A 12,882-nucleotide genomic window follows, 5' to 3' on the forward strand; every position below is an offset into this window, starting at 1 on the left:
GAATTGGAAAAAAGCACCTTGCTTTGCATTTAGTCAAGGCCAAATATGTCAAAATGTGACAGTTGAATGGTCGCGGCTACGGAAGAGCGCTCAACTGGAACGGTTAGAAAGTCCAAAAGGACTGGTGGAGGTACTTGTTTGGATGTTGACTTCAAGTGGAAACCTTGCATTAGACTCGTTTGCAGGCGAGTCTCATGAGGATGTTGGGATTTCGCAAGCATGACTGACGTGTGCAAATGAAGCGTTGGAGTGTCACTGCAGTTCATATACTAGAATTAGCTTGGAAATGCCAAAGGACCCAGACCGAGAGCAGTAAACACAGAGTGCACCAAGTCCTCCGAGTCAAAAAGGACATCAGAGAGCAGGAGAGGACGTTCAGGACGCACTGCTGCTCCAGGCAATCTTTTATACTAGAAAGATAGAACACACTAATAGCAGGGTACAGTGTTACACTTAGTCCAACAGAAATGAAGCTACATAGCACCATATACGCCCATGTTATTCGAGTGCTAATCAAATCTTTCTCGCTCGCTTGCACATGTATACAAAACATTTTCAGGGCAGGAAACAAACTTTTTCCATCCACAGGCCACAGTGGCTAGTGAATGTGAAAACTCACTGAAAACTTAACTATTGTACCAAGAAAACAGATTTTTAGACCAGAAGCAAATTATGTCACCTGCTAAAGAGGCTGGTAGACAGCTTCACCAGCCACAGCTAAAACAAACTACAGTACCAGCAATTGTCTTGTGGCTGGAGTTTATTTCCCACCCTAAATAGTAAATTATCATGCTCAATTTTTGTTCTGGCATACCTGTCAATGTACAAGAGAAGTGAGGGGGTAGCCATCCTGCTGTCACCATAAACAAATCCACAGAATCAAAATCCTGAAAGAAACAGATTCCTAGAAGTGGAGCTTTCTCTCTCTATCTCCCCAAAAAAAGTTAAGAGAAAACAACGAGCGAAAACTCCTGATGATGGAAGGCAAAGCTCTCCTTCAGTCAAGATTCAAGTCCATAGTTCCTTTGGTTCTAGTTGCAGAGAGGAAAAAAGTGGGACGTCTAACAACACACACACACACACACACACACACACACGCAGCCGCGGGTTCGGGCAAACTGTGTGTTGTGTGAGAGATTGTAAAGCGACAGCCTGCTACTCAGCCTCCCCGCCTCCTGAGTGAAGGGGTTTGACTAAACAGACGGGAGGGGAGGAACGGGGGAGTGGGGCAGGAGTTTGCATGAAGGGCAGGGAGGGAATGAGTAACTTCCACATGTGAGGTAGTGGGGGGGGGGGGGATGTGACAGAGTGAAACTGCATTGCATTGAGTGGGAGGGTCCAGGGAGGCACTATGTCTAAGCTTGTAACAAGCAGCGGTAGGCTTGTCAACTAAGTAATACATTCCTCATTTCAAAAGTAATATTTTTACATAATTTACTAATCCTGGGGAGCAGCCATTTGCTATGCTACTCATTTCATTACTGTTCTGTTACACCCTGGAGATTGCATCCTCTTTTACCTTCAAAAATTGCTTGTGTTTCTGTGTGAATGATCAGGGATACCAAACAGTGTTGAAGTCCTTGTTTCTTGCTGTTCTTTTACTCAGTAAAAAAGGAAAGTAGTGGGAACACTTCTGTCATTTCTCATCTAAACTGGCTTAGTGTGAGAGGACAACGTCAAATTATGAGGAAAATGAATCAATAGATCAGGGATGGGGCAAAGTGTTTGGATATTTACAGGGGGTGGTGACAAAGGTAACAAATTATTGTAATATTGGTGAAATTGAAACAGTAATTTGATACTTTTCATTACTGGAAAAGGTAATGATATTACTGTAACATGTTACGGTGTATTTTTATATTTTTTAACATGTTGCTAACCAACTCTGGTAACAGGTGCTTAAAACCTTGAAGAAAACCTTGAACCTCTCTCTCAACCTGGCACACACACACGCACAAACACGAGTCATAAAACAACATTGCAGGTGTCGGGTTACAGCTGCGAGTGAAGGGAATTTTCACCCAGCTGCCTGATCAAAACAAAACAAAAAGTGTGACGAGGCTCTACGAAATCCCCCTGAACCCCCCCCCCCCCCCCCCCCATCCGACTCCGAACTGGGGGAAACACGGTGCCTCAACAGAAAGGGGAATCGGGCAAGAAAGTGAGAGGAAATGAAAGCAGTACTTGGTGGAAAACTTTTTTTTAAATATGGCTTCACGTGATGAGGGTGGGCTGAATGGGAAAACAAACTTAGAATCACTTAAGGGAACTTGAAACTGCTCCGTGAACTTCAGCCCTCAATTTCAATATACTGTACAATTTTCAAGGTTATTACAGGGTGTAGCATGGATTCATTATAATTCAAGCGCAAAACTACATTAATTGTATGTAAATGTGACTTGATAGACAAGAGCAATGCTTTTGCAGAGGAACTCACTGCAAAATGATTTAAAGCTGAAAGCTGGTGGTCTCTCAGTGAGTTTTTACTGCTAATTACATCTATTGTGGCAGACTCAAGGAGTCGTCATCTTTGCTTTGTTTGGTCAAGATTAAAACAGGTTAGGCCTATGAGCATACTGCTCTGATACTGGACCATTACCTGTTGGTGTACTTAGAAAATTTCACTTGTATAGGAAGTTTGTTCTAAGACTTTATTTTGACTGTATTTTGATTTCATACATTGCTTTACCCTACTCATTATATCCCCGAAATAAGTTTCGGGGATATTATGGATTCACCCCACCCGCCGCCACAGATCCTTCGTGTGAACACAATAACCTGAACAGTCTTTATAAGAATCTTTTAAAATTTGGTATGGACATTGATGACCCCTAGAGGAAGAACTCTATTGATTTTGATGTGTTTACAATGGGCCTGATGGTGGCGCTATAATTAAAGGTCAAAAATAATAAAAAGTTTAAAGGGCTGTATCTCCCACACCGTTTGTCCGATTTACATGAAACTAGGTACACATGTCCACCTAACTGTACTCTGCAAATCTGCCATAAGGACCCTCAAGGTCCGCCTGGAAAATTTGAGATATTCTGAATTATTTAAAAAACACATTTTAACATCTCCTACACCGTTTGACCGATTATGACCAAGATTTTGACCAAAATCGGTCAGTAGCATCTATGGTCCTACGCTCTTTAAATTTTGTTAATAAATTGCTGGTATCTACTGTAGTTTTGAAGATATTAACTCTTAAAGTTGTGAAGGAGGCGTGGCCTATAAGCTAAATTGTTATAACTTTGTGATAGATGGTCCAATCATCATGAAACTTAGACAACATGTTCAGATATAATGAATGAACAAGTGTGCAAAGCCATTCAAATATTGACCAATAGGGGGCACCACAAAGGCCAGAAAACTGCATCTCCTAATCCAATAGGTGAATTGCATGAAATTCACTACACATGCTCTAGGACCACGTTCTAGTCAAAATCTGAAGTTTGGTGTCATTAGTGAAAGTGGGCGTGGCCTATGACATTTTGGCTTATAACTCAAACAGAATTTCACCAATCGCTATGAAACTTGGCAATCATGTTCCAACCTTTATGTGGAACATGCACACCAATTTCCATACAGATCTCACCGGATTTTGCCCAACAACAGCATTTTGAGTGTACAGCTAGACACAGTAAAGCCAACACAAAGTTGGATATTGACACCTTTTAACTTGCTATTACATTGTTCAGTATCAGAACCTGATAGCTTGGGGCCTGATGGCTCAACAGCCTAATATGACAAAATTGACAGTAATCTTAATGCAAACTTCCACGTTTCAGCTCTGGCTGCTGTACTGGCATGAACCCAGCCATCGCCGCTAGCTGCTATATTTAATTAATAGTTAAATGCATTGTTGAGCATTAAAAAAATAGTTAAGGTACATACCCTTTATTATTGGGGAATGAATTGAATGGCTTTTTATTACATTTGACTTCATGGGGCCTTCGAGGATTGGGGAATTTTAGAGATATACCCTTGCTGTTGGGTGCCTAGTTCTTCTATGTGACTTTGTATTCTGACTTTGTATATTGTTGAATGTTCTTTTGGTGCTGCTTTCTTGGCCACATCTCCCTTGAAAAAGTTTCTTTAAAAAAGGAAGAATTCACCCTTGAACACTCAAAAAAGGCAGAGAAACCAATTTCTCCACCGACAGCAGCCTCAATAGACCGGCATACATTGCAGCCACAAGACATGTTGCATTTTGAGTAAGGAGCATGCGATCAAAAATACAAACAACTTACAGCTGAATGATCACACTTTCAATCCATTTCTATGCCCATACGCCCACCTTTGAGTGAAAGCTAGCAAGTTCACGCCCCTTCTCTGGAGGTGGTTGAAAGTCATTTTGGGAAATATAGGAAATAATAACTGAAGTAGAAGCAGAAGAAGCAGGGTGAGGGAAAGTGGGTAACCCAAAAGTAAACTACAACACTCGAAGGGTGGATTTGTCCTTTAATTTCAATGGTTCTAACCTGGTTAAATAAAGGGTAAATAAAGGAAAAAAAGTAAAAAAATAACAAAAATTTTGCTGGCCCTAGTGACACTGTCAGAGTGGTGTTATTTACTGGTGGGTGAGCGGTGGCTGGGCCACAGCTGGCCGAATCACTGATGTAATCACAGACAGGACGAGGTGGGAATGTGGACGGGACAGGATTAATCACTGAAGGGTAAACTACTGTTTCCCCCAGCTGCTCCGCCACAAATAGACATGACACTTAACTATTTGAGAGGAAGAGAAACACGCCCCCAATCACACACACAGAATTGGGGAGTAACACATTACAGCTTTCTCCTTACCAAAAATCTGTTCAACAGTTATCAGATTACAATACATTTAAAAATAATGAGTAATGAGGCTACTTGTTAGATAACTTGTTAGAAACATGTATCAATGGGAAAAAAGGCAATTTCATACTGAGATTGTGCGCCAATATCCTTTCATGCATAATTATTCCTTACCATGACTGTAGATGACACTATATAATAAGACTACGTAACCTCCCATTTCTGCATACATAAGCATACACGCCCACATGCACTCATGCACACACACACACACACACAAAGCATGTGAGTCATTGGGTAGGGATGAAGTTGTACAAAGGTTAAGAGAAAGTAATGCGGGTTACTGTCAAGGTAGTGATTCTTGGACTTCAGAGCTGCATAAAAAAGGCAAACCAAGTATTTCATCTATTCATCAACTTGAACTTTTACCTCAGCATTCTTAAAAACAGAAATCCATTACTCCCCTAGTGCACCTTTGACAGAATATAAATAGCGATAGTGATTCATGCACAACGAAATGTATTGGCAATTTCGGAGTGGATTTTCACTCTTACCGCAAGTGTTCTCAGACAGCACTCAACTACTCAACTGAAGCACAAGTAAGTGCAGTCGACTCAGCCTGCACTCAATGCTCTTGTGCACTGTACTGCAGATGAGTGCTGTATGTAGCCTGCGAACCATATGGTTAAGTGTAGCCTTGGCGCCTTAAAAAGGTATGGTTTGTGTAAGCAACGTACAAATTTGAGGTCCATTAAACCAGGTTTATAGGTCTGCTGTGTTTACATTATGTGTACATGTATACACAAAGCCATGGGTAGACCTCCATTAGTGCCTCTGTGTATAGTTTCCAAAGATGTTTTATAACCCAAAGTAAAGGCCAAGCTATGAAAACATAACCCTTTGAACCAGGTTTTATTGGGTGTGTTTGGGCATTGGTCTCTGAGCTTTCCTGCTATTGTTTTGGGACAATTAGGGTTAAGCAGTGAATTCACTGAAGCAATACTGCAGCAAAAAACATATATAGCCTTAAGCCTTAAGACTATGCTTCAGTAACTCAATGTTATGGCATGTTGAGCAAAGCAAAAGGTTATGTTATGGGCAAGTTGTATGTACCTTAGTGGTCGGAGGTTGGGTGTGTACTGTCTTGGCCAAGCGAGATTTGTAAAGCAACCTTGAGCAATACCTTCTTTTGTAAGACCATGATAAAGTTAGGCCCTCAACAAAGAGTCCCTGAAGAGGGAAGAAGTACAGAATACAAACTTACAACCCACTGAGGTGGACCAGAATCAAAGGTTTTCAATTCAAAAATGCCCATTAAAGGATAGGCTAATTCCTGTTCCATGTTATGCTCAGATGGTGTAATGTTCAGACAGACATAGAAACATTTAACAAATGTTAATGCAAAATATATGTGAGCCATATAGGCAAGCAAAGAAAGTGTTTGTTATTTCTTTGTCAACTAAATTGAATAACTTTGTTTAATGGAAAATGAGGACGATAGATTGTTTTTTATTTGAAACTCTTAAGTTCGATTGCTCTATGACTATGACTGTCATTTGATTAACATCAGTGGTGGCTAAATTTTGCAGGTAGGTATATGGCTAACGCCGCATTTTCATCAATGGAACTCCCACAAAGAAAATAAGTTACTTACGAATTAAAAATCAACCATAAACAAACTGCAGCAGATATTGCTCGCTTTTCCTAAGTACAATGTATTGTGCTTAGGCAATTCTAACTTATCATTGTCATTTTTATTAGGCTATCTTGGACTGCCAACATCAGTGGATTCCACGCCACATTTGCCGCCTGTGATAACACAGAATGCAATTCGTGACACCAAATGAGATATTGGAACCTACAAAAAAAATCCCGCGGGTCATTGTAATTACCACTAGGAGGCTGATGGGAATGTTTTTTCCCCCCAAGTCGCCAGCTCGTATTTACAGTAAATATAACGTTAACATGGCACAATGCCCGAGAAAGAGAACAGAAACACGCATTCCAGTTTCACTCAAGCTAAACATCCATGTAAATGAGATGCGATCAGCTAAGACAGTTACTCAAAGCCATAGTTGAAGTTACCTGTTGAAGAAGCTGGCCAGTGGTCCCAGTCTCTTTTGTCTGCCGTCTTCTTCCTGATGCGCGACACCCGAACCTGGACGCCGCCGCACGGGGCTCCAGAAGTCCCGCGGGTCTCCCGGCGTCGACGACAGCGTCACGTCCGAGAAGTGGGCGGCGCCGCTGTCGTCGGTCTCCAAGGTGACGATGGCGCTGGAGTCGGAGGTCACCATGAAATCCAAGATGTCCTCGTTGGAGACCGAAAGCGTGGCCGACAGCTCGGTGCTCATGCTCGACACGCTGCACACCGAGATGTCGTCGCTGCGGTTCAAGGCTCCGCCCCCCACGCCCGTCCCCATGGCGACGGACGACCTGGGGACGGGACTGAAGAGGCGGATCGAGTCGTAGCCGCTGCGGGGGAAGGTAGAGGACTTGCGGATGGCGTTGCTGTCGGCTGGCTCGTCCAGAGGAAGTGTCGCTGGAGAGTTGTGACCTCCGCCTCCGTCCCCCGGGCGCTGGGGGCCGTGGAGGAGGGGCTCCGGATGGTTGATCTCCAGGGTCGGGATGCCCGAGTCCTGGGAGGCCATGCTGTGGCTGTCCTGGTCCAGGTCTGCTTGGCTCTTCTGGGGGCTGCTGTAGTAGATGGGCGTAGGGGAGCAGGACGGCTTGTAGCTGGGCAGGACAGGCTGGCTGCAGGGGCTCGTGCCGGGTTCATGGTGCTGGTGGTCGGTGTGGTTGTGGAGGTCAGGGGCGGGCAGTGTCGTGGCCGTCTGGTCTTTCACTACTGAGCCGTTCTCCATTATGGCTCCTCCAGACACACCTTGGATAGGACATGGAACAGGGAAATTCAACTTGATGAATACATATGAATACTGACAATTCCTGCCTTCACCTTCTTTTCAGTTGCATCCTTCCCCTTTGTTTTTAATCTATGTACCGGGGACTGTACAGAAACTGTACTTGATGGACCATGACCTCTTTTAGACAACACATTCCCACAGCATTACTAGATTGATAAGCTGTGAAAAAATGCATATACTGTGCATATAGTGCATATACTAATAGGACAGGACATCCGAGTACCTGGAGCAATTGCTGTTAAATTTCTGTGTGTGGTGGGGTGTCTGCAGATTGGGTGTATTTCAATTGCCAAATTGTGCTTGTATTCCATTCTAACATTAAAAAGGTCTTAACTCTTAAATTGAACTTCATGAAACTTGCGGACACCCTTGAGTGGCAGTGAATAGTGAATGTATACGAGTGATACAACAGCAACAAGTAAACAAATTTCTTAACCCTTTTTTATTGTGTGAATGCTGTAAGAAGCCCTTTCCCATAGAAAGTGAAATATTAAAACAAGTATTTCTGTAGCCCCCAGTAGCTTGTGCATCAACTCTGACCGATTACTCTTTTTTTATAGATTATTTTCTACCCCTCTCCATCACAGAAATCCACCTTGTTTTTCTGATGAGACTATTCTTATGTATGCCAACTGCTCGCTGTTGTAGTGTGCTTATGCAACAGTAAAGAGGGTACAAAAATAAAATGCTGGAAACAATCAGACCAGAATCAGCCATTAAGAAATTTGGCAGAAGTTAATAAAACAATTCATTACATGATTGTGCAAATTTTTACCTGGGCTATTTGAGGGGAAATGAGTGATGAATGATCGATGAGCTTAAAGCTTGCGTTAAATGTCTTTTAATTAACTGAGATAGATCATTTCCATCCCTAGACACAATGATAAATTGCGACGGCCCATTTCAAGGGAGTATAATAATAGTGGAATTATTTCCTTGCATACAGTAAGGCAGGGAATTGATTTTTAGATCGACTTTATGGCCTGTTTAAAACCAGGGACAGTGGTGGAAAGACTGTGCGAAGATAAAAGTTTTGCCAAGTTAATAATCTGACCTTCATCTAATAATAACTGAGGATGACAAATCGGTAAGTGGAGCCTGGGTAGGCTATTAAGGTGACAAGATTCCTCCAACACTTTTGGCCCACAAACCATAGTCAGCTTAAGTGCCTTCACCAGAAATAAAAGGGATATATCACCTGCCATACCATCTCCTTGAAAAAGGAAATATCACTCAATTAAAAATTCATTTTTAATACTTCAAAATGAGCTTTCTCCTGAATCAGAAACTGTATTGGCTATCCCCAGAAAAATCTCCCTGGGTGCGTCATTTCTTTCCCAGTTCACTCACAAACACATCAAAGTTTTGAGTCTCAGCTTGGGCCGAGAAACAAAGTTCCTCATGTTTATTCCTAGATCATAAGAATGGCATACAGGGATTCTTACATTTGAGTGGTATTCACCTTTAAAAAGCTACTTCTCATAGGCCAGAATATTAGACAAGACAGACAAAGGAAGTCCAGAGGGGTGAAAGATGATCCAGCAGTAACCAGGCTGTAACTGGAGTCCGTACTGAAATGTGAACTGGTCTGCATCATGCCTACTCCTTAACACCAGCTTGGAAGCTAAGCAGCTAGCGTGCAACTATACGAGTTCCTGAGAGATTTGAGGGGAAGAGGGAGAAATTATAACCCCTTCAGTTATCCACTTCAAATACAAATAAAATCCATGTTACAAAATGAGAAATCCATTCTAAAGCACATAGACGAAATAGGAGATTTGCAATGGCGGAAGTGCTTTGGGTTTTAATAGGGCGTACTGTCTATGCTTGCAGACAGTAAGGGCTTTGATCACACACACAGTCTTTTCATGATGAGTTTCAATGGAGTTTCCAAAGTGTAGGACAACAGATATCCATGCACAGCTCGGGGAGTTGCTTCCTGACTGCACCACCTGCTGCTTGGAGCTGGATATGAAGCAAACCTCCAGAGAAATAGATATTTTAATTCAGCTTCTTCATCCAAGTTGAATTTGAGGTCTCTACAAGCAGAGCTAAGGGTGTCATTGACTTGTACTTGTCAGTGTAACTCAAAGCCACTGGTACATTTCTTTAGCAACTCTCCTCTCACATAAGGTTAAGGTGCAGTAATTGAGAGCATGTTAGAATGGCAAAAGGGTAAAAACATAAAAGTGGCAAAACCTTACCTACCAAACTAAATGAAATGGAAAGGTCAAACCCTATCCTAAGACCTAGTTCTTTCCAAATGACTGAAATACAAAGCCAAGGACTTAGCTAAGCTCTAAACCCTGACCAGCAGGTTGTCATGTGAGCCTGGTAGACTTTGTCCCAAAACAGAGCTACAGGTTGTTCCAATGCTACTGTGAATATAAATAACTACAACCAGAGACAGCCACAAAATGTAGTAACTAATTATTATTATGAATTACTGCAGATGTATTTTGTTATATCTCTTGCTTTCACTGATTTGGTAAAAGGTATTTTGGAAAATATTTTTGTAAAATAATAGTTAAATACCATGCCACTTATAATGCCACTATAAATCTTCCCCATCATCCTTAAAACTTGTTAGCCATTGACATTGGCTGTGAAGTCTAGTCCATATTAACTGGCACAGACCTACATGTTTTTGTCCCCCCCCCCCCCCCCCCCCATCATGAAAAAGACGTTCCAAACACTTACATATGGTTCCATATTGCATACCATGAATCTGAATCCCAACTGAAACACACTTGTGTGACATCCTTTTTACATACACATATAATTGCCTGCTTAACTGCACCACTCATTTGAATAGACAAGAAAATCCGGCCCTGTCACATAGTCGTTACACCATTATCAATAGGCCACACAAGCTCACGCAACATCCACGTAATTCCAGGTTAGACAAAAGACATGATTTATTTCAGTGTGTGAATTTTAAATGTGATCTTTGAATGTGGGAAAAGCGCTTCAGTAATTTTGGGATGGCTCTCTCTGCACTCCAAAATTGGCAGTTACATATGGGTCAATTGTATAGTACAGTGAGTGGAGTGAAAGGGGGGGCCAGCAAAATGAGGAAGAGTTTAATTTCACTATTACTTCACTCACTATAAGTCAGCCCAGTGACAAAATGTGTAAGGATGACTGTTTGGATCATAAGTTTTACTGCTGATGTCACTCCACCTACAGTATAGACAATTATGCAATTCTCTATTAAAATTAGAACAACAAAAATATTTTCAGATGGCAAAAGCATATCTCTTTAGGGGTGCTTGAAATGAAAGTGTTTGTGAATTCCTTGGTTTAGGTACAATAGGACCAACTGCATCGCTTGTATGGATAAAACACTGCGCCAATGTCTATTAAAAAATCTGACAGTTTACTGTGGCCTTGCATACCAACAAAGGTACATACACCACCTAATATATAAATGAAGACTTTTCTGAATAGATAGGAGCCACTCTTCAATTCGGCATACATATAATCCATCAAGCATCACTTTTGTTTCATTACAATTTAAACTTCTGGTATTCCCACAATCTTCTTCCACCTAAATACATCTTGGTGGGCGGCAGCGAGCAGTGTAAACCAACTATAAAAGTTGAAATATGTATTGAAACAGGTGCCGCTTGGTGGATTATATGTATGCCGAATTGATAACTGCCCATTAACGATTCTTAAAATTTGATTAGTCATAATTTACCGATATGCGAGGCCACATTAAGATGCCGGTTTTTGAATGGAGTTTGGCGTGACGTTATCTTCATACCGGGGAGAACGCCACGTATCGGGGCAAGCAGAGTCTATGTGTGTGTGAGTAATGCATATTTATGTAGGATACACACACTGACTGAGACAGTATATCGAGTAGCCTACCACACTGGCTTCCTCTCCGGTCCTGGGTGTCCTGCGTCGTGTTCGCCATGCTGCCTGTTGATGCTACAGGTGGGCGGCAGGTAGCCAACCGGAGCGGTCCATGATGATGCTCTGACTACTGCTGCACCACCATCACCTCCCTGCCTTCTCAACGTACCTTGGTGCACGTAAACAATAACAGAACAGTGTCATTTCATGTGATAAACACGCCAATTCGCTGTAAGAGAGCTGACGTGACGGCTAAAACAAACGCCACTTCGAACCGGACTTGCTCGCCAAGTGCACTTGTCCGTTGACGCCAACTGATTTACCAGCGCTTCCTCAAGTGTAGCCGAATTGAATACAGAAGGCGAGAGACATTTTTTTTTTTTTTTTTTTTTTTGCTGTAACAACACCACTACGGCAGACGAAACACTTCTTCAGTGTTCGGAATTATACGTATCAAAACACTTGGTAAGTTTATTTGGTATCGTTAACACCAACATACCTGTCTCGACGCTTCCGCCGCCATTTTAAAACAAACTTATACCCAGAGTGCGGTGTAATCGAGCCAAGAATGTTCACAGTGTCGATGGATTCACCTGTCTGGACCTGAAGGCATTAATAATCGACCTTGCATTCTGAGCTGCAGCAAGAGAAAAGTACCTACCTAAAATCTCAACACATGGGCACATTTTGGTAAGAAAAGTGAACATTTCCTTTCAGCTACCTATTTTAAGCTAATTTTTAAAACAAATAATCATTGTCTTGATATTTCTTTAACCATTTATTGACTATTGTTCAGCCATAGACTGTAAATAGACTGTTTTAGACTGTTTGTGAAGGCTGATACGCTACGAAATAGATTAAAGCTGCCGATATTTTGAGTCAACTTGAAATATTTTTAAAATTAACTGTATTCATGCCGGAAAATTACATGCATTCAGTGTTTCCCACAGAACGTTATTCTTGGAAAAGCCTCTGAAACAGCATTTAGCCCAACATTAGATAATACAACTAATTATTTTAGGTGGCTTGGCAGCTCCTGACCCACCTCACCTCTTCAATAGTAGGGAACTTTGGGATATATTACTTCCTCTAACTGAAGGATTCATTCACAAAACAAATTACAAACAAATTAATAAAATAAAACATGAAAAGGAAATAAAATATTTACTTTATTTTTGTTTTGCTGTGGCCAGGGAGGAACCTCCACCATATCTATGGTGGACGACATATCAGATATTAAATAGGCCTAATATTGCTCCAATGTAGACAAACAGATATCGTTCTAACCATAGTATCGGCATTA

General features: G+C 41.7%; 1 protein-coding gene across 2 annotated transcripts in view; it reads right to left on the bottom strand.

The window, feature by feature from the left end:
* The window catches only part of tbc1d14 (TBC1 domain family, member 14), a 47,414-nt gene extending 35,300 nt beyond the window's left edge, over nt 1-12,114 (bottom strand). The window contains exons 1-3 of one of the 2 annotated variants that reach the window (XM_071543787.1): nt 12,079-12,114; nt 11,592-11,748; nt 6,880-7,675 (exon numbers count right to left, since the gene is read on the bottom strand). In XM_071543787.1, coding sequence (XP_071399888.1) covers nt 6,880-7,675; nt 11,592-11,640 — 845 coding nt within the window. In that variant the 5' untranslated portion in view covers nt 11,641-11,748; nt 12,079-12,114. Of the gene's footprint in view, nt 1-814; nt 1,070-6,879; nt 7,676-11,591; nt 11,749-12,078 lie in introns of those variants that run through there. The other variant, XM_071543788.1, reaches the window with a different exon arrangement.
* Between the last annotated feature and the right edge of the window lie 768 nt (nt 12,115-12,882).

The sequence above is a fragment of the Centroberyx affinis genome, unplaced genomic scaffold (assembly GCF_046629955.1).
Source record: "Centroberyx affinis isolate AG114_WGS23_722 - 3 ecotype Tasmania unplaced genomic scaffold, CSIRO-AGI_Caff_v1 ptg004377l_1, whole genome shotgun sequence".
NCBI classification, from domain to species: Eukaryota; Metazoa; Chordata; class Actinopteri; order Beryciformes; family Berycidae; genus Centroberyx; species Centroberyx affinis.